This window comes from Oncorhynchus mykiss, chromosome 6 (assembly GCF_013265735.2).
Source record: "Oncorhynchus mykiss isolate Arlee chromosome 6, USDA_OmykA_1.1, whole genome shotgun sequence".
Lineage (NCBI taxonomy): Eukaryota > Metazoa > Chordata > Actinopteri > Salmoniformes > Salmonidae > Oncorhynchus > Oncorhynchus mykiss.
Window position 1 is genome coordinate 67920161 of NC_048570.1, and position 24335 is coordinate 67944495.

At 44.4% G+C, this 24335-nt stretch overlaps 1 protein-coding gene across 6 annotated transcripts in view; it reads right to left on the reverse strand.

Annotated features, from left to right (window-relative positions):
- The window catches only part of LOC110526411 (E3 ubiquitin-protein ligase Arkadia), a 50490-nt gene that overhangs the window by 17014 nt on the left and 9141 nt on the right, over positions 1 to 24335 (reverse strand). For all 6 annotated transcript variants that reach the window (XM_036980797.1, XM_036980800.1, XM_036980802.1 and 3 more), the window contains exons 2-3: positions 20390 to 21369; positions 7798 to 7924 (exon numbers count right to left, since the gene is read on the reverse strand). In XM_036980797.1, coding sequence (XP_036836692.1) covers positions 7798 to 7924; positions 20390 to 21284 — 1022 coding nt within the window. In that variant the 5' untranslated portion in view covers positions 21285 to 21369. The remainder of the gene's footprint in view (positions 1 to 7797; positions 7925 to 20389; positions 21370 to 24335) is intronic.

The following is a 24335-nucleotide window of genomic DNA, read 5'->3' on the forward strand; positions in this document are numbered from 1 at the left end:
TCTCTTATCTTGCCCCCCCTTACTAATCTCTTTCTCCCCCTTACTGATCTCTTCTCTTCCCGCCTCCCCCTTACTGATCTCTTCTCCCTCCCTTACTGATCGCCCCCCACATGAATGTTTCTGAAAAGGCCAGGCACATTTAGCCTCATCAACTCCTGGATAACGCCGTTTAAAATAAGTCACAGTGCACAACCAGACTAAATCTACAGAGGAGCACTGTCAGGGAACAATCAATCACGGGCAAGCTAATCACGTGTCTGTGGGACAGAGGGAACATGGGAGAAATTAACAGGGCCACTAAAGCTCCAGTCAGTCAAGCCAAGTGGGTTAAATTCTCCATTGGGGTTCCAGACCTGCAGAATGGGCTCACTGAGAAGGTGAGCCCAGAGAGAGTGGTCAGATGAGCTTGCCTCTGGAAGAGGGGCTTGGCTTCACTGCTAAAAACAACCAGAGGCATGTGGCCTGCTCCCCAGTGCAGCTCTTCTCTGGGTATGCTATGCACCATGCAGAGCTATAGAGAGACTCTGTCTGGCCCCCTGCTATTCCACTCCACAGCAGCCTGAACTGGTCTCTAAACCTGTTCTTTAACCGCTCATCCACGCTACTAAACAACAGTATGTTATTACTCTTCTTGTTCCTCTTCGCGCACACACACACACACACACACACACACACACACACACCTGACCTTGGACCCAGGTCATTCATTTTCCTGAGATTTTAAGACTTGATGCTATTAACCCCCTCCCCCTGCCTAGAAAACCCCCCGGCTTTCCCCAACTCCCTGCATTCCACTCACAGCACACACACAGAGAGCTGGGAGCCTGGAGATGAGTCACGTCGACGGTCAGAGCATGAGAGAGAGAGCGCCACCAACTGACCTTAGGTTTCACACAGAGGGTCCCATTCTGGGAACAGCCAGACACTACTCAACACTTCATTGCACTGCCCTACATACAGAACAAATATCCTACATCTAAAAACCCACCCTTGAAAACAACATGATCACGTTCCTTGCAGACAGTATATGTATTATATGATAGATACTGTAGGTCAATATGGGATAATATCATAGGACTCTAACTGGTCAGATATGGAGTTGCCTATTTTAGGGTTGTTTGTAGAGTGTGGAGGGGGCTCCTCTCATCCTGATAATAATGGGAAGTGATGCCACATGACTGGTCATACCAGAGAGACAGAGGCTTCTAGAACCTTCTCTGGCCCCAACGGGCCTGTTTAGACAGAACACGCCATGACATGGCTGTGCTGTGTACCTCCTCTCTAGACATCATAGAGGAGGCCATATTTGGCTGATTATCTTCCTGAAAGCATAATGACCGGGAATGACAAAACATAAGCTTATGGCTAACAATGCTAGCATGCTATGGATTACATTAGTAAGGAGCATAATTACACAAGGTGGATTAGCTAGCTAGTAAAGAGTATACAGCGCCAGGAACCAACCAATCCCCTAACATGCAAATGAATGACACGGCCTCATTAAGTTTGCATTTATGTAGCCAGCTGAGTATTTACTCAAGCAAATTAGTGATTCATTCAAGGACACAGCAGCTGGGAGGCTCCACCTGGGATTACTAGCAGTCTCCATCTCCTCTCCAATCAGCCATCCATTACCCAGATAAATAAGCTTTACTACCTTACTTACAACCTGAACATCTGCATGTCATTCAGATGAAATGGAAAAAACATGAAAATGCACTGGGCTCATTGGGCTGGCCACTCCTGATATCTTTAGACCTGTGGCATGCTTTGTGCACATCTAGTGATTGGTGACAGGCACAGGGTTGAGAGAATTTGCCTATTCAGTAAACCTGCACAATGTTGGGTTTTGATCTGCAATGGGATAAAAAGGATACATAAAATCACCTACGTAGGTTTATTTTGTTTACTTTACACCCCAGATACCTAGCCATTAAATACAAGCAGGGGCAACCCCTTATTCAGGGCGGTTTTGAGCTCCACCTGTTTTGATTTTTTGTTGTTGCCTGTTTTGCATGTTATTTTGGCATTAATACGTGTCACATATCAGTTCACAAACAACGTAAAAAACTAAAATATAATTGAGTTAATAAACCGGCATACAAAGTTGGTCTCTTTTTTGCTTTCTTGAGTAGGGCAGTTCCAAAATTCAGGGGATTAAGCCTAGCTCAGTGGTTTCTGTGGTGGTGGGGCAGCCAGAGGAAAATACGTAGCTAAGGGGTTGGTAGTGTTCTCAAGTTGCGCCGTGATTGGCTCAGTGTTCTGTCACGCATGGGGAAACTAGACAAAAAAAAAAGGCAAGTTAGTTAAGAACAAATTCTTATTTACAATGACAACCTACATCACTGCAAAATCTACGGGTAGAACTCGAAAATTCAAGCCCCTGCTGCCATAGAATTACATTAGAAGTGTCCATCCAAGAAAGATTAAGGTCATTGGCCACAGATAAAATGACTTCAAATCACGTTATAGCTACAGTAGCTTTGATTGGAGTGATCATGTCAATATCTTACTTTCAAAATCTTAGCTAGCAGTCATCATCATGAGTCACGTCGACAATCTACTGGCAAATCCTTTTCATTCCTTGTCATATGAAGAGAAATAATAAAAGAGAAATTATAGATAAAACGTATCGGTGCTCATCGGCCATTGGACATAAACATTACGCAACAAGCTGGAAATCGCAAATCGCCATGCTCAAAACAACTGGGAACTCTGAACTGGGAAATCTCAGACTTCATTGAGTTCAAGACAACTGGGAACTTGGAAGAAAACGAGCTCCGACTGGGAAAATAGGGTTTGAATGGTCATCCAACTCACAATTGCAAGTTGGGAACTCGGGCCTATTTCTAGAGCTCCGACGTCATCATGATTCGCCCTTGTTAATTTCAGAGTTCCCAGTTGTCATGAAGGCACCATAAATCCAGAGAATGCCTGACTGATTCGAGTTTGATGCCAAAATTTGCCCACGAAAGACCGCCGCGCCACCTTCCTGTTCAAGTGAGCACAGTAGAACAAGGGGAGTCCAAAGATTTCTTGTATGCTGCTGCATAAATGTAACATGCCAGGGAGATATGTATACTGTAGCTAAGAAAGTAATATTAAGAGTATGTTGTGTAGTTAACTGTTAGTAGCCCACATGCCTCACCCTAATAAATGTAATCTATTTTCACTTCTTAAATTTTGCCTACTGTTCTGACTTGGTGGTGCCTATAACCTGTTTTAGAGAAATGCAATCAAAGAATATTGTAAGAGCTTTCATTGTCTGCCTATATTCCCCTTTATTTATCCTACAGTTCTGACTTGGTGTACAGGGAGAATACTGTAAGAACAGCCCATTTCAAAAGTGCTAAACAAATAGTTATATTGAAAACGTCTGTCCTAACTCGCTCATTAGTGTCTTAATCGAAATAACACATTGCCTCATCCGCACGTCGTCCCCTTACGCCATAGTTTGTAAATCTCAATTGTCAGTAGTAAGTAAGTAAGACCCCTCAACTTTCCCCACATTTTGTTACGTTAAACTTATTCAAAAATGTATTTAAAAAATAATCCTCATCACACAATACCCCATAATGACTAAACAAAAACAGTTTTTAGAAATTCTTGCAAATGTATAAAAAAAAATATATATATATATATATATATATATAAAAAAATATATATATATATATATATGTACACAGTGCCTTGCGAAAGTATTCGGCCCCCTTGAACTTTGCAACCTTATGCCTCATTTCAGGCTTCAAACATAAAGATATAAAACTGTATTTTTTTGTGAAGAATCAACAACAAGTGGGACACAATCATGAAGTGGAACGACATTCATTGGATATTTAAAACTTTTTTAACAAATCAAAAACTGAAAAATTGGGCGTGCAAAATTATTCAGCCCCTTTACTTTCAGTGCAGCAAACTCTCTCCAGAAGGATCTCTGAATGATCCAATGTTGACCTAAATGACTAATGATGATAAATACAATCCACCTGTGTGTAATCAAGTCTCCGTATAAATTCACCTGCACTGTGATAGTCTCAGAGGTCCGTTAAAAGCGCAGAGAGCATCATGAAGAACAAGGAACACACCAGGCAGGTCCGAGATACTGTTGTGAAGAAGTTTAAAGCCGGATTTGGATACAAAAAGATTTCCCAAGCTTTAAACATCCCAAGGAGCACTGTGCAAGCGATAATATTGAAATGGAAGGAGTATCAGACCACTGCAAATCTACCAAGACCTGGCCGTCCCTCTAAACTTTCAGCTCATACAAGGAGAAGACTGATCAGAGATGCAGCCAAGAGGCCCATGATCACTCTGGATGAGCTGCAGAGATCTACAGCTGAGGTGGGAGACTCTGTCCATAGGACAACAATCAGTCGTATATTGCACAAATCTGGCCTTTATGGAAGAGTGGCAAGAAGAAAGCCATTTCTTAAAGATATCCATAAAAAGTGTTGTTTAAAGTTTGCCACAAGCCACCTGGGAGACACACCAAACATGTGGAAGAAGGTGCTCTGGTCAGATGAAACCAAAATTGAACTTTTTGGCAACAATGCAAGACGTTATGTTTGGCGTAAAAGCAACACAGCTCATCACCTTGAACACACCATCCCCACTGTCAAACATGGTGGTGGCAGCATCATGGTTTGGGCCTGCTTTTCTTCAGCAGGGACAGGGAAGATGGCTAAAATTGATGGGAAGATGGATGGAGTCAAATACAGGACCATTCTGGAAGAAAACCTGATGGAGTCTGCAAAAGACCTGAGACTGGGACGGAGATTTGTCTTCCAACAAGACAATGATCCAAAACATAAAGCAAAATCTACAATGGAATGGTTCAAAAATAAACATATCCAGGTGTTAGAATGGCCAAGTCAAAGTCCAGACCTGAATCCAATCGAGAATCTGTGGAAAGAACTGAAAACTGCTGTTCACAAATGCTCTCCATCCAACCTCACTGAGCTCGAGCTGTTTTCCAAGGAGGAATGGGGGAAAATTTCAGTCTCTCGATGTGCAAAACTGATAGACATACCCCAAACGACTTACAGCTGTAATCGCAGCAAAAGGTGGCGCTACAAAGTATTAACTTAAGGGGGCTGAATAATTTTGCAGGCCCAATTTTTCAGTTTTTGATTTGTTAAAAAAGTTTGAAATATCCAATAAATGTCGTTCCACTTCATGATTGTGTCCCACTTGTTGTTGATTCTTCACAAAAAAATACAGTTTTATATATTTATGTTTGAAGCCTGAAATGTGGCAAAAGGTCGCAAAGTTCAAGGGGGCCGAATACTTTCGCAAGGCACTGTATATCACATTTACATAAGTATTCAGACCCTTTACTCAGAACTTTGTTGAAGCACCTTTGGCAGCAATTACATCCTTGAGTCTTCTTGGGTATGACGCTACAAGCTTGGCACACCTGTATTTGGGGAGATTCTCCCCTGCAGATCCTCTCAAGCTTTGTCAAATTGGATGGGGAGCGTCGCTGCACAGCTATTTTCAGGCCTCTCCAGAGATGTTCGATCAGGTTCAAGTCCGGGCTCTGGACATTCAGAGACTTGTCCCAAAGCTACTCATGTGTTGTCTTGGCTGTGAGCTTAGGGTTGCTGTCCTGTTGGAAGGTAAACCTTTGCCCCAGTCTGAAGTCCTGAGCACTCTGGAGCAGGTTTCGCCATAGGGATCGTGGCAGGTTTCCTCCAGACATGCTGCTTGGTATTCAGGCCAAAGAGTTCAATATTGGTTTCATCAGACCGGGAATCTTGTTTCTCATGGTCTGAGAGTCCTTTAGGTGCCTTTTGGCAAACTCCAAGTGGGCTGTCATGTGCCTTTTACTGAGGAGTGGCTTCCGTCTGGCCACTCTACCATAAAGGCTTGATTGGTGGAGTGCTGCAGAGATGGTTATCCTTCTGGAAGGTTCTCCCATCTCCACAGAGGAACTCAGGAGCTCTGTCAGAGTGACCATCAGGTTTTTGGTCACCTTCCTGACCAAGGCCCTCCAATCAATTTAATTTACCACAGGTGGAATCCAATCAAGTTGTAGAAACATCTCAAGGAGGATCAATGGAAATAAGATGCAACTGAGCTCAATTTTGGCTCTCATAGCAAAGGGTCTGAATATTTATATAAATATTTTAAAAAAAAATTTTTTATACATTTGCAAAAAATTCTAAAAACCTGTTTTCGCTTTGTCATTATGGGGTATTGTGCGTATATTAATAATAAAAAAAAGTTTAATCGATTTTAGAATAAGGCTGTAACGTAACATTTGGAAAAAGTAAAAGGGTCTGAATACTTTCCCGAAAGCACTGTAGGCCCTAACAGTTTGTGGGCACCGTTTGTCACCGTTATAGTGCAATAAATGTATTGTTTAGTGTTGTGGCATGTATAAATGTTTTATACAAGATAAACGCTACAGTAACTGAAAATGACCATTTGATTGCTGGAGCAGAATTTCTGCTAATTTGTCTCATAAGAGACGAGGCATACCACAAACAGAGAGCAATTCATTTGGGTTGACAGAGTGACTTTGCTGGCAGGAGTGAAATTCACAGGCCTTCCTATTTCTGGCAGCAGAGGGTGAGATAATGGAATCAAGCTGGTGTAAATGAGTCTCAGTGCTATGCACCAAGACACCTCAATAACAATTAAAGAAATGAGAGGGGTTCAAGGAGAGAAAGTAGAGGGGAGACAAGTAGAAACAGAATCAACTCAGAGAGGAACACCACTATATCAGCTCAACAGCACCGATATACTGTAGCATAGCGCTCTCACACTGGCACTGCTGTAAAATCCCAATGCATGAGATCAACTCTCCTCAGGTCATGGCAGAGAGCATTTTCAGAAGACATCCCACAAGAGTCAGATAGAGAAATCATGTAGGCCTAGGTCTATGTGGAAAGACTACACTCTGGGTACCCACTTCACAAAGCCTGCCAAAAGCCCTGGTAACCTGTAACCAGCTGGCATTTATTTCCCATGTTTTAGTAATATCAGTTCAGGAGAGCGTGCTGCGAGAAGAAAAGCAAATCCACCTGGATCTAATGTCCTGGTTCTCTAGATCAGAGACTGTACCAGAGAGACGAACTGAACCTGCAGTTCCCTGACAGGGGCATCAGAGGTAACTGGACCATGAATCAGAGTTAACTGAGGGTCAGATGAAAATGCCCTGGGGGAGAGAGGGTCTCTCGTTAGATTTTTGATGGAGGATGGGGAGATAGCTTGTGTATTACTGTATGGAAGCCTTGCCCTTGAAGAAGACAGCGATAGCAACAGCTGGGAGAGCGGTGGAATGCCAGTGCAATGCTGCAGCCTGCCAGCTTCATGGCCAATCCCAGATGAGCATTATCTCTCCTGCCACAGCGATACCAGCAACTTTTCCATAGGGGCCAAATAGCACTCCAAGGGCCTACACTGCATTTCTGAGGTATCCTGGAAAAACACTACCCCAGCCCAATGTGGCAGTCTCAGAAAATGTTATGACACTTGAGAAGCCAGTGCCCAGCGAGCCTATATTAGACACACCACAGTTGACTGTGATTATATCGTCAGAGCCACGAGGATAAAGTACTGTCAATACTGAAGGGCCAGGCTGTCTCAGGACACAAATGAAGGCCAGTGCCATTTAGATTACTTTCAGAGCTTAAAGATGGGGGGAAATATTGAGGTGGATGTTTTTTCTCCCGAGAGAGAATTTCACAGCCAAAGTACTTTACCATCTCACTTCCTTCGATTTTCCACTGTGGTTCATTAGCTCTGTACAGCGTTGATCTCCTCAGAGAGGAGACAGGGGAAGGTGCTCACCTGAAGCCATCTCCCACGTTGACTATCTCCACCTCGCTGTCGGTGGAGGTGACGTTGATCTCCTCGCTGGCTGGGACAGGGGGTGCAGGGGTCGCCTCGATCACCACCACGTCTTCATCCAGAGAAACTGGAACACAACACAGTCAAATCAAATGTTATTAAAATGACTTGCGCCGAATACAACTGGTGTAGACTATATTGTGAAATGCTTGCTTACGAACCTTCCCAATTGATGCAGACTAAAATATATATGTACATTTTTTAAAACTAAGACAAGAGGAATAAAATAAAATACACAAGAATGGAACTATATACAGGGAGTACCAGTACCAGATCAATGTGCAGGGGTACGAGGTACTTGAGGTAGATACACTACATATACAGAAGTATGTGGACACCCCTTCAAATTAGTGGATTCAGCCACACCTGTTGCTGACCGGTGTATAAAATCGAGCACACAACCATGCAATATTTTTTTATTATTTAGTTAACAAGGAATGTCAGTGAAGAACAAATTATTACTTTACGATGACGGCCTATTTTACAACGCTGGGCCGATTGTGTGCCGCCCTATGGTACTTCCAATCACGGCTGGTTGTGATACAGCCTGGAATTGAATCAGGGTCTGTAGTGACGCCTCTAGCACTGAGATGCAGTGCCTTAGAGCGCTGCGCCACTCAGGAGCCAAAAGCTTAGTGACTTTTAATGTGGCACCATACCTTAAGGGAACATTTCGGCATTTCGTGTATGATCAGTGAGAAAGTCCATATTGCAAATGTACGGTCCCTTACCCGACGTCCGAAATCGTTTGTAAAATTCGCGGTCGGCGTCGGGACGTGCGGTAGGGCCGGACCTACCGGGAAGTCGTCGAATGAACTTTGTCGGACTTTCGGTTCCCGTTTAAAAAAAAAAACAAGTTTCGGACCGTTTTTCCGCCGTCCCGGACACTCCCACCAGATGGCATACGGAATCATATGGCAATTTGGCAAAACATCACGAATCGCGACGGGGCCTTATCTCAAAAACTGAAAATATTTCGAAGCCGAAACTTGGCGAGCGTAGGTTTGGCTCAAGGGGCAGTTGGCCCCGAACGGGATGGCGTCTAGGCCTCGACGGTTTTTGAGCTACGGCCATTTTTCTGGGATTAAAGGCTTAAAATGGAAGTAGAGAAATTATTTTTCCACTTCGGGTCAAAGCCAAGGAGCCTCCGGTGTCAATAAAAAAAGAACCAGCCATTTATCTATCGTCATTTAAGAGAAACGGAACAATGACAAATTGGTGATGGTCACAAATAGGCGTTTTTTTTTTTCAACGGTTACAGATCCAGTTGCAGGGTGTTCATACGAATCTTTTTAAAGTGTGCTGCGGAGCTCTGCGACATTTCTGTGATTTTCTATGATTTTCTGAAATAACAAAATAACCGACCATTAGAATAGTAGGCCCAAAATGAAGCCTGCCCCACAATGTCATTTGCTTTTGAGTGACAGTGAGAGAACCGTTAGGGTGAGAAGAAAAATTCCACCACATGAATGTTCCTAAGGTCCTCCCGATCTCAACAAGCCTAACCTTGACCGTGTGGCATTAACCCTTCACAGTAAAACAGTGTTTTTTGATCTCACAGATTACAGTGTCATCTCTCCCCATAGGAATACATTGCCTGCACCCCTAATTTCAACCTGAGGCCTATGTGGGTTATGAATGCCGTATGAACCTGTCTTCGGTACCAGTCCATCAGGCCACTATGAGGTCTACCTGTGTCGATTCTAAGCTTCCTGGACCAACCGGAAGTGGTTAAAATGCCCCTAAAAGTGTTTACCCATACACTGCATGCAGTTTGATAGACATAGTGCATTCAACCCTGTGTAGATCAGTCAATTCTTAACGTAAGGACTTAAAACTCAGGATTCTGTAACAGCATACCCCAATGAGGATATGTGGTGACTTATAGCTTCCTGTGCCAACCGGAAGTGCCATAATTGGTGTCTCAGGGGCTGTTTCGAAGGGTTAAAAAAGTCTGATCTGTCCAAAACTTCATATATGTGATTAGGCAACCCCCATGAACTGTAAATCAGTCATTTTTCCCAAAAAAAATCAAAGGAAAAAAAAATTGCACTAAAACACAACTTGGATGGAGGGACGTATTGGGGTGCGTAGAGACAGACAGTGGCCGCAATAGTTAGCTTTGTTCGAGCTAAAAAAGAACGGTCGGACCTAGAGTTCCGAAACTTTAGAAACCTGTTCTAGACCTCCGGGCCATGGTGCGTGGCGAGTTACGTGGCTCTAGATGGTTCTCGGACCGAGAAACAGCCTCGTACATTCGCAATAACTTCAATTCATTTTTGCATCACGAAAATGACGACGTTTAGAAAAGTCTCAGAGACGCAAGGCTAGGTGCGTTGAAACCGGCTCGGCCCATAGAGACGGACCCCAAAGTTTCTGTCCGATAGCTCGTTCAAGGACCCCGTAGCAAGGCATGGAAATAAGTGGATTTTCAGCACCAATTAGGGTTTTTCTCGGACACCAAATGACCTATCGAGCCGAAACTCGGGATTCGGGGTCAACATATTTGCACATATTGCAAATGGAGAAAACATATGCCTTATGCACAAGTAAAACAAAAAGAAATATGTAATACAAGTTGACCAAGGTATAGTTTGAGCAAAGTAAAGTTTGAATTTTGAGCATGACAAATTCGTGATGGTACCTGCCCATTAAAACATATTGCAAATGTACAGTGACTTTGAAAAAGTAAGGAAACATAAACAAAAAAACATCCCAAATTTTTTTTTTGGGGTTACCAGTTGCATATTTTAGATCACCAGGTGCACATTTCAGGTCACCAGGTGCACATTTCAGATCACCAGGTGCACGGAGGAAAATATTTACTTTTGACTTTTGACTTCCTATGACATCATATTGCAAATGGAGAAAACATATGCCTTATGCACAAGTAAAACAAAAAGAAATATGTAATACAAGTTGACCAAGGTATAGTTTGAGCAAAGTAAAGTTTGAATTTTGAGCATGACAAATTCGTGATGGTATCTGCCCATTAAAACATATTGCAAATGCACAGTGACTTTGAAAAAGTAAGGAAACATAAACAAAAAAAATCAAAAAAATTTTGTTGCACATTTTAGATCATCAGTTGCACGGAGGAAAATCGTTACTTTTGACTTTGACTTTTGACTTCCTATGACATCATATTGCAAATGGAGAAAACATATGCCTTATGCACAAGTAAAAAAAATATGATAATAAAGCATGACTAAAGTATGTTGATAAAGTTCTTATACATGTGTTGACACAAAAATCGAAAGAATTTTGAAAAAAGGTCAAGAAAGCACTTTTTTAAGGATGTATGAAGTTTTTTACCAAATTTTGACATTTTTGACTTTTGACTTTTGACTTCCTATGAAATCATATTCCAAATGGAGAAAACATATGCCTTATGCACAAGTAAAAAAAAAATATATATATATGATAATAAAGTATGACTAAAGTATGTTGATAAAGTTCTTATACATGTGTAATTGACACAAAAATCGAAAGAATTTTGAAAAAAGGTCCAGAAAGCACTTTTTTAAGGATGTGTGAAGTTTTTTACCAAATTTTGACATTTTTGACTTTTGACTTTTGACTTCCTATGAAATCATATTGCAAATGGACAAAACATATGCCTTATGCGCATGTACTTAAAAAATATATATATATATGATGACAAAAGTATACTCATACAGTACTTACACATGTGTAATTGACAAAAAACTCGAAAGAATTTCGAAAAAAGGTCCAGAAAGCACTTTTTTAAGGGGTTTTAAGTTTTTTTTTTAAAATTTCATTTTTCAAAATTTGGCTTTTGGATGTTGACTTGGGTGCCATTTGCAATATGAAATGCCCCGGTGGAACGCACACGCCCCCTATTGGAATTTTGAAGTGTTACAATTGGCAATTGCCATATGGCATTTGCAATATACTTTGCATGAATCAACGCCAAATTGGGTGGTATTGACCATCGTGTATATGGTTTGTCCAATGCCAATATACCGCCATTTGTTTTTGTCCAAATCAGGGGGGTATTCCCTTACATAGGATAACACCTTTCCAACAAGTCAGTTTGTCAAATGTTTGCCCTGCTAGAGCTGCCCCGGTCAACTGTAAGTGCTGTTATTGTGAAGTGGAAACGCCTATGAGAAACAATGGCTCAGCCATGAAGTGGTAGGACACACAAGCTCACAGAATGTAATAACAGAGTGCTTGAAGCGTGTAAAAATAGTCTGTCCTCGTTTGCAACAATCACTACTGAGTTCCAAACTGCCTCTGGAAGCAATGTCAGCACAAGAACTGTTCGTCGGGAGCTTCATGAAATGGGTTTCCATGGTCAAGCAGCCGCACACAAACCTAAGATCACCATGCGCAATGCCAAGCGTCAGCTGGAGTGGTGTAAAGCTCGCTTCCATTGAACTTTAGAGCAGTGGAAACGCGTTCTCTGGAGTAATTAATCACGCTTCACCATCTAGCAGTCCGACAGGCAAATCTGGGTACCGCGAATTCCAGGAGTACGCTACCTGCCGGAATGTATAGTGCCAACTGTAAAGTTTGGTGGAGGAGGAATAATGGTCTGGGGCTGTTTCACGATGTGGGCTAGGCCCCTTAGTTCCAGTGAAGGGAAATATTAACGCTACAGCATACAATGACATTCTAGACGATTCTGTGCTTCCAACTTTGTGGCAACAGTTTGGGGAAGGCCCTTTTCTATTTCAGCATGACAATGCCCCCGTGCACAAAGCGAGGTCCATACAGAAATGGTTTTGTCAAGATCGGTGTGGAGGAACTTGACTGGTCTGCACAGAGCCCCGACCTCAACCCCGTCGAACACCTTTGGGATGAATTGGAACGCCGACTGCGAGCCAGGCCTAATCGCCCAACCTCACAAATGCTGGTGGCTGAATGGAAGCAAGTCCACGCAGCAATGTTTCTACATCTAGTGGAAAGCCTTCCCAGAAGAGTGGAGGCTGTTAAGCAAAGGGGGGAAGGACCAACTCCACATTAATGTCCATGATTTTGAAATGAGATGTTCGACGAGCAGGTGTCCACATAACTTTGGTAATGTAGCAGGGTAAAGTGACTATTTTTTGTATTTATTTCACCTTTATTTAACCAGGTAGGCTAGTTGAGAACAAGTTCTCATTTGCATCTGCGACCTGGCCAAGATAAAGCATAGCAGTGTGAACAGACAACACAGAGTTACACATGGAGTAAACAATTAACAAGTCAATAACACAGTAGGAAAAAAAAGAGAGTCTATATACATTGTGTGCAAAAGGCATGAGGAGGTATGTGAATAATTACAATTTTGCAGATTAACACTGGAGTGATAAATGATCAGATGGTCATGTACAGGTAGAGATATTGGTGTGCAAAAGAGCAGAAAAGTAAATAAATATAAACAGTATGGGGATGAGGTAGGTAAAATTGGATGGGCTATTTACCGATAGACTATGTACAGCTGCAGCGATCGGTTAGCTGCTCAGATAGCAGAAGTTTGAAGTTGGTGAGGGAGATAAGTCTCCAACTTCAGCGATTTTTGCAATTTGTTCCAGTCACAGGCAGCAGAGAACTGGAACGAAAGGCAGCCAAATGAGGTGTTGGCTTTAGGGATGATCAGTGAGATACACCTGCTGGAGCGCGTGCTACGGGTGGGTGTTGCCATCGTGACCAGTGAACTGAGATAAGGCGGAGCTTTACCTAGCATGGACTTGTAGATGACCTGGAGCCAGTGGGTCTGGCGACGAATATGTAGCGAGGGCCAGCCGACTAGAGCATACAGGTCACAGTGGTGGGTGGTATAAGGTGCTTTAGTAACAAAACGGATGGCACTGTGATAAACTGCATCCAGTTTGCTGAGTAGAGTATTGGAAGCTATTTTGTAGATGACATCGCCGAAGTCGAGGATCGGTAGGATAGTCAGTTTTACTAGGGTAAGTTTGGCGGCGTGAGTGAAGGAGGCTTTGTTGCGGAATAGAAAGCCGATTCTAGATTTGATTTTAGATTGGAGATGTTTGATATGAGTCTGGAAGGAGAGTTTACAGTCTAGCCAGACACCTAGGTACTTACAGATGTCCACATATTCTAGGTTGGAACCATCCAGGGTGGTGATGCTAGTCGGGCGTGCGGGTGCAGGCAGCGAACGGTTGAAAAGCATGCATTTGGTTTTACTAGCGTTTAAGAGCAGTTGGAGGCCACGGAAGAAGTGTTGTATGGCATTGAGGCTCGTTTGGAGGTTAGATAGCACATTGTCCAAGGACGGGCCGGAAGTATACAGAATGGTGTCGTCTGCGTAGAGGTGGATCAGTGAATCGCCCGCAGCAAGAGCAACATCATTGATATATACAGAGAAAAGAGTCGGCCCGAGAATTGAACCCTGTGGCACCCCCATAGAGACTGCCAGAGGACCGGACAGCATGCCCTCCGATTTGACACACTGAACTCTGTCTGCAAAGTAGTTGGTGAACCAGGCAAGGCAGTCATCAGAAAAACCGAGGCTACTGAGTCTGCCGATAAGAATAATGGTGATTGACAGAGTCGAAAGCCTTGGCAAGGTCGATGAAGACGGCTGCACAGTACTGTCTTTTGTCGATGGCGGTTATGATATCATTTAGTACCTTGAGCGTGGCTGAGGTGCACCCGTGACCGGCTCGGAAACCAGATTGCACAGCGGAGAAGGTACGGAGGGATTCAAGATGGTCAGTGACCTGTTTGTTGACCTGGCTTTCGAAGACCTTAGATAGGCAGGGCAGGATGGATATAGGTCTGTAACAGTTTGGGTCCAGGGTGTCTCCCCCTTTGAAGATGGGGATGACTGCGGCAGCTTTCCAATCCATGGGGATCTCAGACGATATGAAAGAGAGGTTGAACAGGCTGGTGTTAGGGGTTGCGACAATGGCGGCGGATAGTTTCAGAAATAGAGGGTTCCAGATTGTCAAGCCCAGCTGATTTGTACAGGTCCAGGTTTTGCAGCTCTTTCAGAACATCTGCTATCTGGATTTGGGTAAAGGAGAACCTGGAGAGGCTTGGGCGAGTAGCTGCATCCGAATAGATAAGAGTATACTGAGGAGAGACACATCTGGCAATTTGACCTGTAAATCCTGATGTAAACAATGTTGAACTGATAATGATCATATAAAGTAGCTGGAAAAGTCGCCGGAAATCCACTTTACGTAAATAAAATTGCATCCGTTTTAGTACGCAGTTAATTCCAGAGAGGTTATACTGTACATGTCTGTTGCTGTATGTTGCAGGCTCTGTTGTGAAGATGGCTGGTTGACAACACATGACCTCATGTGTGTTACGCAGCAACATAAAACAACCTCCACCAGCATCTTCTGGTGGTTCTTCCTCACCAGGCGAGAAACACACCCAAAGCTAAATAGGAGTATCAGTATCAGTATAAATGAATAGCGATTGTGGTGTGGGTGTGCAGGCTAACAGTCTGTGTACTGGGCCTGTGTGAAATGTAGGTCAGTAAATGCTGCTCTGCTCTCCACTGTCTGCAGGATTTGCAGTGCAATCTCTGCATCTGCACTCTGATTGGTCCCCTGTCTAGTATCTCTCATTCCAGCCATGCCTGACCTGGCCTCACTGTCAGGAAGAGGCCCAGGGTGTGTTCAATACACTTAACATTTCATAACATCGCAACCAGGAAGGCAAGAGGCTTATTTTTGTCACACCACCCCAAACAGCTAGTTCTAAATGTGGTCCTTATACTGACTATCTGTTTGATCTACAGACATATTTTTACAGATTTAAAATTACAGATCAAAAACGAAATTCATTCTAGTCCACTGTGTATTATTACTATACTGAAATGATTGTAACATTAGGTTCAACTGTGCCATGTGTTGCCTCATAGATGCTGTGTGGTTTGTGTGTGCCTGTGCAATGAGCAGTGGCTTGTTGCTCTAGTGAACATCAGCACTCCCCTGAGTGAGTTCTATTGCAGTGGTCCACTGGGTGCTGCTGCTTAGCACCCTCTCCTAACCTAGCTACCTCTCTCCCTCATGAAACATACTGCTCTACACAAACACTTCCTGGTTCAGGGAATGTAAATAAGAAGACTATATGACCTCGCATCATAACAAGGGCAGACGTGACTATTGACATTGACAAATAAGATACATGTCCTGGCAGCTAGCTTTGAATAGATATTTATTTCAGTGTGTAGTGTCTGCATTCTCCATTTTGCAGTTGAGAAAGGGCCGATTGTGACCTCAGGGGTGTATGCAGCTTGGCATAACACACAGTATGGACAGTTGCTGATAGAAATGTAATGTATAGAACTGTCATGATTTCATACCCTACTGCAAGAAATATGTCTATATTGTGACATGAATACAGGAATTACAGTACTAAAACACTCCTGTCATGTCCATGTATTTAAAGTCTGACGAATAGGCAGCTTGGTGATTGGGCCTTTTTATGTCCATTACATTAATCCCCTCCTCTGGCCAATAGAGATCTATCTCTACTGACTGCCTCCTCTCCTCTCCTCTAAACAATGGCATAGTTTCTCCTCTGAGAGCCCTTGTTGTTAGCAAGATACAGTGGGGCTTAGTGCTTGAGTCAGTCCTCTCCACCCACCTACTTCCCATAGCAAAGACACAGAGAGGCAGCCTCGCCCCATGACCCGCTCGATCCTTCCCCAGGGCCACTGAGTGGAAACACTATTACAGCTTAGCTACACGAAGACATTCAACTGAGAGAGGTGAAAGAGGGTAGGGCAGGAACGGAAAATTAAGAGTTTCTTGAAAAATGGCGTTCTTTGGCTTGTGTTGTAGCGGTGCAGCTCAGGAAACAGCAGGTGGTTGTCAGAGGCGTGCTGTGCTGCTCTACCCTGCTGTACTATGGTGTGTTGTGGGAGGAGAAGCTGGGTGCATAAACCCAGACACCTGCAGCTCAGACAGAGGAAGAGGCTTGGTTTCTGGGCTGCCAGGTTTGGTTCTCCGGGTAGCGGTGCAAGGTCGGTTTGCCCCCATCAGCAGTACCTACCCACCTTGCGTGCAAAGTCTATTTTCCACTGGTATTCACAGGTCAGGGTGACTCAGCGGTGTGATAGAGAGTAGCCAGTGAGTGACCAGTGAGTGACCTCGGTAGAACAAAGAGAATGTGCTACATAATAATGACCGTGTGCAAGACTGAGATATGTGGGAGGGAAGATGCTATTGCTACTCAACAGGAAATTCAAAATGCGCATATATAGTCTGAAACTTGAAATGTGTGTGTGCAGCACCGGGCCTTTCTATAGCACCTTTTATAGCAATCGATGCTGGCCCTCATTTGGATGTCTCAAAGTGAAACACATACATTAGAGCTCCATCAAAGCATGTATATTCATGGTAACTGCTGAAGAACCAGCCTCAGAGGTTCCTAAAGAGGCGTATGAATATGCGAGGAAAAAAACAGAAATGTCCCTTGAACATAGCCCTCTTTGTTTCAGGCATTTTCAGCCTATGTAAATTCATAAAAATCCTAACAGGCTTGGCCATGGCCCAGGGGTCATATTCCAGCAAACCCTTGGGCTTAACTTCTATGTTTGTATTCCACTGCACAAGAGCTATGTTCAAAAGAATGGAAAATGCTGGACTTTTCACTGCCTCTACCTGTGGCACCTACAAAGCTGCACAGAGCTCAAACACTGCGGACAGAATAAAAAAATAAAAAAAATGTCAATACCCACAGATACACCCACAGAGATGGTCGCCTCGCTTCGAGTCCTAAGGAAACTATGTAGTATTATGTTTTGAAATGACTAGCGCCACCCATAGCACTCACTTCTGTCATCATGAAGTGCTTTGAGAGACTAGTCAAGGATCATATCACCTCCACCTTACCTGCCCCCCTAGACCCACTTCAGTTTGCATACCGCCCCAATAGGTCCACAGACGATGCAATCGCCATCCCACTGCCCTATCTCAACTGGACAAGAGGAATACCTATGTAAGAATGCTGTTCATTGACTACAGCTCAGCATTCAACACCATAGTACCCTCCAAGCTCATCATTAAGCTTGAGGCCCTGGGTCTCTCAACCCCACACTGTGCAATTGGGTCCTAGACTTTGATGGGCCGTCCCCAGGTGGTGAAGGTAGGAAACATCTCCACTTCGCTGATCCTCAACACTGGGGCCCCACAAGGGTGCATGCTCAGACCCCTCCTGTACTCCCTGTTCACCCATGACTGCGCAGCCAAGCACGCATCCAACTCAATCATCAAGTTTGCAGATGACACAACAGTAGTGGGCTTGATTACCAACAACGACGAGACGGCCTACAGGGAGGTGGTGAGGGAACTTGTTATTGTGGCGCCAGGAAAATCGACCTCTCACTCAACGTCAACAAAACAAAGGAGATGATCGTGGTTCCTTGGCGTACACATCACGGACAAACTGAAATGGTCCACCCACACCGACAGCGTGGTGAAGGCAGCACAACAGCGCCTCTTCAACCTCAGGAGGCTGAAGAAATTTGTCTTGTCACCAAAAACTTTTACAGATGCACAATTGAGAGCATCCTGTCGGGTTGTCAACCGCAAGGCTCTCCAGAAGGTGGTGCGGTCTGCACAACGCATCACCGGGGGCAAACTTACCTGCCCTCTAGGACACCTACAGCACCCGACGTCACAAGAAGGCCAAAAAGATCAAGAACAACCACCCGAGCCACTCCCTGTTCACCCCGCTTCCATCCAGAAGGCGCGAGGTCAGTACAGGTGCATCAAAGCTGGGACCGAGAGAATGAAAAACAGCTTCTCTCTCAAGGCCATCAGACTGTTAAACAGCCACCACTAACACAGAGAGGCTGCTGCCTACAAACAGACTCAAATCAGTAACCACTTTAATAAATGGATCACTAGTCACTTTAAAAAAAATACACTTTAGTAATGTTTACATATCTTACATTACTCATCTCATATGTATATACTGTATTTTATACCATCTATTGCATCTTGCCTACGCCGCCCGGCCATCGCTCATCCATATATTTATGAATATATTCTTATTCCATCCCTTTACATGTGTGTATTATGCAGTTGTGAAATTGTTAGATTACTTGTTAGATATTACTGCACTGTCTGAACTAGAAGCACAAGCATTTCGCTACACTCGCATTAACATCTGCTAACCATGTGTATGTGACCAATACAATTTGATACACCCACAGATACACCCACACCCATCCTAGTCCTGTGATATTGTGCTTTGTTCATAAAATAGCCTCGCTCTGACTGAGCTAATTCATCAATCAATATTTAGGCAGCTTTTCTCATTGCTGTTGAGCACACAGAGCGGGGAAGGTCAGCCACAAACCAAACTAGGCTCAGGGATTAAAATGGTCTCTTCCACAATCAGAGGAGGAATGTATCTTTTACTAGAGCTTTATTTTGATAATTTTCTCTAAATAAAGTAACAGTTTACTGGAGTCATGTGTTTGAGAGTGTAACAAGCATTCGGTTGATGTTCACTTCCAAATCAAGTGTTCTTCCAAATAATGGGGGAGAGGGAGACCGTAAACAGCACACAGTTCTGGCTACAGTGAGAGTGAAAGTGCTGCCAGCCTGGTGAAAGAAATGCCAATTCTGAGTGTCTTCAAAAATGCCTGGTAGGACATCTTTCAGCATGATGGAACAAAAACAGTGTAATGGTTGCTTGGCCCCCAGGCTCATTTCCTGAGAACAACACCACAGAGGCCAAATATATTCCCCCCAATACAGTTACAGTGAGACTGGATAAAACTGTAGGAATAGGCTGTGTACATACACACTGTAAATGTATATTCTGAAGGCCATTCATGCATTCCTTTGCTCAGTCTTTTCTCTTGAGGCAAAAAATATGGAATTGATCTCAATTCTGAGCAAAGCGGATTCACCGAAATTAGCTTGCATTAGATTCATTTGACATGAAGGAATTTGACAACACATTTCTGGGGTGTGATGCAACAGACTGGCTAATGTGGACAAAATTATGAGATGTTGGGCTCTGCAACATCAGGACGTCCATGACCTCCCCACCCCACCCCCACTCCATACTAACAAGGCCTGCAAAGCAGACAGCTGGGAAACAGAGCAGTTGGACAGGAGTGAACGGTGCACCGGGTGGAGTCTAACTGTGATTCAACTCTGGCTGGCTGGCTAACAGTGAGCAACTCCTTTGCCTGTGGTCTGTTTTGTGGGGTGGCGGGTAGACTAGTGGTTAAGAGCATTGGGCCAGTAACCGAAAGATCGCGGGTTGTAGTGCTGATATTTGGGAGCCTCTGCCATGTACATAGGCTGACAGTATGTGGGCTTCAGATTGCAGACCTGCGTAGGACAAAGCAGCTAGCGATACAGGTACTGCTCTGTGTCAGCTGTCATGGGCAGCGGGGCTGTATGGAGAAGAATGTGCTTCTGTATCCATAAATGTCCATATATTCATGACATATTAAATGTTTGAATCCTTCGACTGTACTGTGTAATTCAAATAAAATTATAAAAAAATGTGTGCGCGCGCAAGAGAAAAGATCGGAAGCACACACCAGAGTGCATAAGGAGGGTGAGTTTACCTGTGGCCACAGCTGCGCTGCTTGGCTGGCTGCTGCTGCTGCCGTCTACATACAGCTCGTCCTCTGCCTCTGTGGACGAGGGTGAGGATGACCCGCTGGTCAGCTCCTCGCTGGAGCTGCTGGTGCTGTGGAGCAGCGCGTACTTCCTGCGAGCGATTACCTCCCGCTTCTTCCTCTGGAGAAGTAGGCGCTCTTTCTGCTTCTGAGTCCGCTGGATGCCGCCGGACCCAGGCTTCACAATCCGCTTCCTATGCAGTGACCGCCGCCCGCTCAGGCACGGCCGCTTCAGCAGCACCGGCTCCACCTCTGACCGTGCCCACTTATGAGAGCGGCTTCCCCGAGTCCGACCCAGAATGGTGCGCAGACCCACCCCTGTCCCGCCCCCTGTGGTGGAGACCGGCGCCTGCTGTGTTGGCTGCGGTCCCCCTGCTGCTCCCGTCCCTCCAGCCTCCACCTCTTCCTCTGAGCTCATAGTATCTGAATCCCCGAAGCGCAGGCTGGAGGAGGGAGAGGAGGCACAGTCACTGAATGAGGACTCTGGGTTGCGTTCGTCCTCACTGCGTCGCTCCAAGAGATCTGGCTGGTGGCGCTGAAGGAGAAGAGAGCCCTCACTGACACGACCCTCCTTCAGGGAGCAGTCCGAGGGCCCTGGCTGTTGGCTCTTGCGCTTTTTGCGTCCAGGCTGGCCCCTGTCTGGGTCTCTGCGGGCCCCTATGTCCCTCAGGGGCCGGTGCCTGGTATCGGCACACAGTGGTGCAAACTCGCTGCCTGCCTTGCCGATCACCTCCATGTTGGCAGGGAAGCTCTTAGCCGTCTCCATGGGCTCTGGGTTGGCCAGCGGACCCTTCAGGTGCTCCTGTCTACCCTGGGCCTCAGAGGGCACCTCGCTCTTCATGCTGCCTGGTCCACGCAGACGCAATGCCAACTAAACTTCCGCTAGCTCCTATAGGTCCATTGGCGGGCCCGCAACCAACCTAGTTCTGTGAAACAAGAGAAGATAAACGTTAGACACGCTGAAAAAGAATGATTGCACTTTGTTAATGGAGGCAATTTATAAAACAGAAAGATGGGCTAAATGTATTATGATAATAATTACATGCTGTGGTAATATAGAGGCGCTCGCTCTCTCGTCGTGTACGAGGAGAAAGGCAAAAACAGTGCATCATGGTTTGTTTGTGAGAGCAAATTAATTGAGGCCTTGGGCTGAGTCAGTTGTGTAGCATTTGTTGTATTATCCACTCTTGGCAGTGCGTGACTCAGACTGGGTGGTAATCTGGGACTAATCTCAGTATGTTCGCTAGGCTTGATGCTGTAATGAAGGAAACTGATGAGCAAAGTAAGGTCATGCAGCCTGGCAATATGGAAAAGGTAGAAACAAGCACTGGAGCATATCTTTTACCGACTCAATTCTCTATTGTTGAGTGATAAAACCATGGAAAGGCTGCGTGGGGAGATTAGGAGACATTTTCATAATGGCATTACCGGAACAGAATTGACTGCAGAACTCGCTTGTCTATAGCTTCAGAAGGTACGAGGCTACAAGCAACCAATGCTAAGCCTGCATCCCTTTGATATCGATCTTGTAAATAAAAACAAGCATGCTGGCATCAAAACACTAGCCTAGTGCAAACTCTTGCCAAGATGAAAGATTCTAGGCCTTCATATAGGCCTAGTCTCACCGGTTTCCTCCTATCGATCCCCCCTCACCATTTATCATGCTTTCCCTCTCCATTTATCACACATCCTCCTTTCCTAAAATTGTCTAATCTAATCACACTGTTTATACTTCAAAAGAAGCCTTTCACCAAGGGTAGGACAGAGTAAAATGTCTTCTACTTCAGTGCAGTCACCTCAAGTCCTTTGAATTATGAAAGCAGCCATCTGTTTAAAAAGGCACGTTGGCTCAGTTCATTAGCCTACTTCTTAGTGTGGTATAACGTGCACACACAGCTGACAGTGTGGTGTTTTCCTATACTTGATCCACCAGTAAACACCTCAAACTGAGATTCAGAATAAAATCCTACTTTATGAGATGTGTTTTATTTAAATGACACAAGTGAGCTGAATTGGACATTGTTAGCTATTCTTTAGAAGCCTTATAATGGTTGGCCTAATGAAGCCGTACTGATTAAACAGTTATGTGTAAAGACATATTAATTGCCATTCTCCAGCCTGCAATATCCTGTGTATTGACACAAGGCTCAGTATGAAAACAATGAACTCTATGGTATAAAGCCTTGTTCACACTACAGGCCTTAATGCTCAAATCGGTTTTGTTTTTCAAAACCGCTTTGGAATACTGACTGTCCAAACAGCAAGTTACAAGTAATCAAATTAGATGTGTGGGAGTTTAGTCAAAATTATTTTGCTGACATGGTTACGCTAGTTGTCATTGTAACGACAGGTGTGGGCGCAGTAGTGTAGGCTGATAGGAAGCAGGAGCACCACCACCAAATCACTCAGAAGTTATGTAGCAAGCTAAGGTGACAACAATGGCTGTCATGGACGTTTCCCAGTCGCTTCGAATGTATAAACGCATCATGTAATAAGACATTAAGCCTCGGGGATAAGATGAGCCAACTTTCAGAACGAGTCCTTTTTGGCTAGCTAGGGCAGTCAACTAGCTAGCTGTTTACCTTTCTAGCACATTCACTAAATGTGCGTGTGTGTAGTAGAGGTATTTATTTATAATAATGACAATTACAACAATACTGAATGAACAACGAACACTTTTAATTTAACTTAATATATTACATAAAAATCTATTTAGTCTCAAAAAAATAATGAAACATGTTCAATTTGGTTTAAATAATGCAAAAACACAGTGTTGGAGAAGAAAGTAAAAGTCCAATATGTGCCATTTAAAAAAGCTAACGTTTAAGTTCCTTGCTCAGAACATGACATACAGTTGAAGTCGTAAGTTTACATACACCTTAGCCAACTACATTTAAACTCAGTTCTTCACAATTCCTGACATTTAATCCTAGTAAAAATTGTGGACCCATTCGCAAAGACCCATTTGCGACCAAGCTTTAACTTCCTGACTGATGCCTTGAGATGTTGCTTCAATATATCCACAATTTTCCTCCCTCATGATGCCATCTATTTTGTGAAGTGCACCAGTCCCTCCTGCAGCAAAGCTGGCAACATGATGCTGCCACCCCTGTGCTTCACGGTTGAGATGGTGTTCTTCAGCTTGCAAACAAACCCCTTTTCCTCCAAACATAACGATGGTCATTATGGCCAAACAGTTCTATTTTCTGATTCAACAGACGGACATTTATCCAAAAAATATAACTATACATGTCATGTACAGTTGCAAACCGTAGTCTGGCTTTTTCTTTTTTTGAATTTTACCCCTTTTTCTCCCCAATTTCGTAGTATCCAATTGTGTAGTAGCTACTATCTTGTCTCATCGCTACAACTCCCGTACGGGCTCGGGAGAGACGAAGGTTGAAAGTCATGCGTCCTCCGATACACAACCAACCAAGCCGCTGCTTCTTTAACACAGCGCACATCCAACCCAGAAGCCAGCCGCACCAATGCGCCGGAGGAAACACCGTGCACCTGGCCACCTTGGCTAGCGTACACTGCGCCCAGCCCGCCACAGGAGTCGCTGGTGCGCGATGAGACAAGGACACCCCTACCGACCAAGCCCTCCCTAACCCGGGTGACGCTAGGCCAATTGTGCGTCGCCCCACGGACCTCCCGGTCGCGGCCGGTTACGACAGAGCCTGGGCGCGAACCCAGGACTCTGATGGCACAGCTGGCGCTGCAGTACAGCGCCCTTAACCACTGCGCCACCCGGGAGGCCCAGTCTGGCTTTTTTTAATGGCGTTTTTGAACCGTGGCTTCTTCCTTGCTGAGCGGCCTTTCAGGTTATGTCGATATAGGACTAATTTTACTGTGGATATAGATACTTTTGTACCTGTTTCCTCCAGCATCT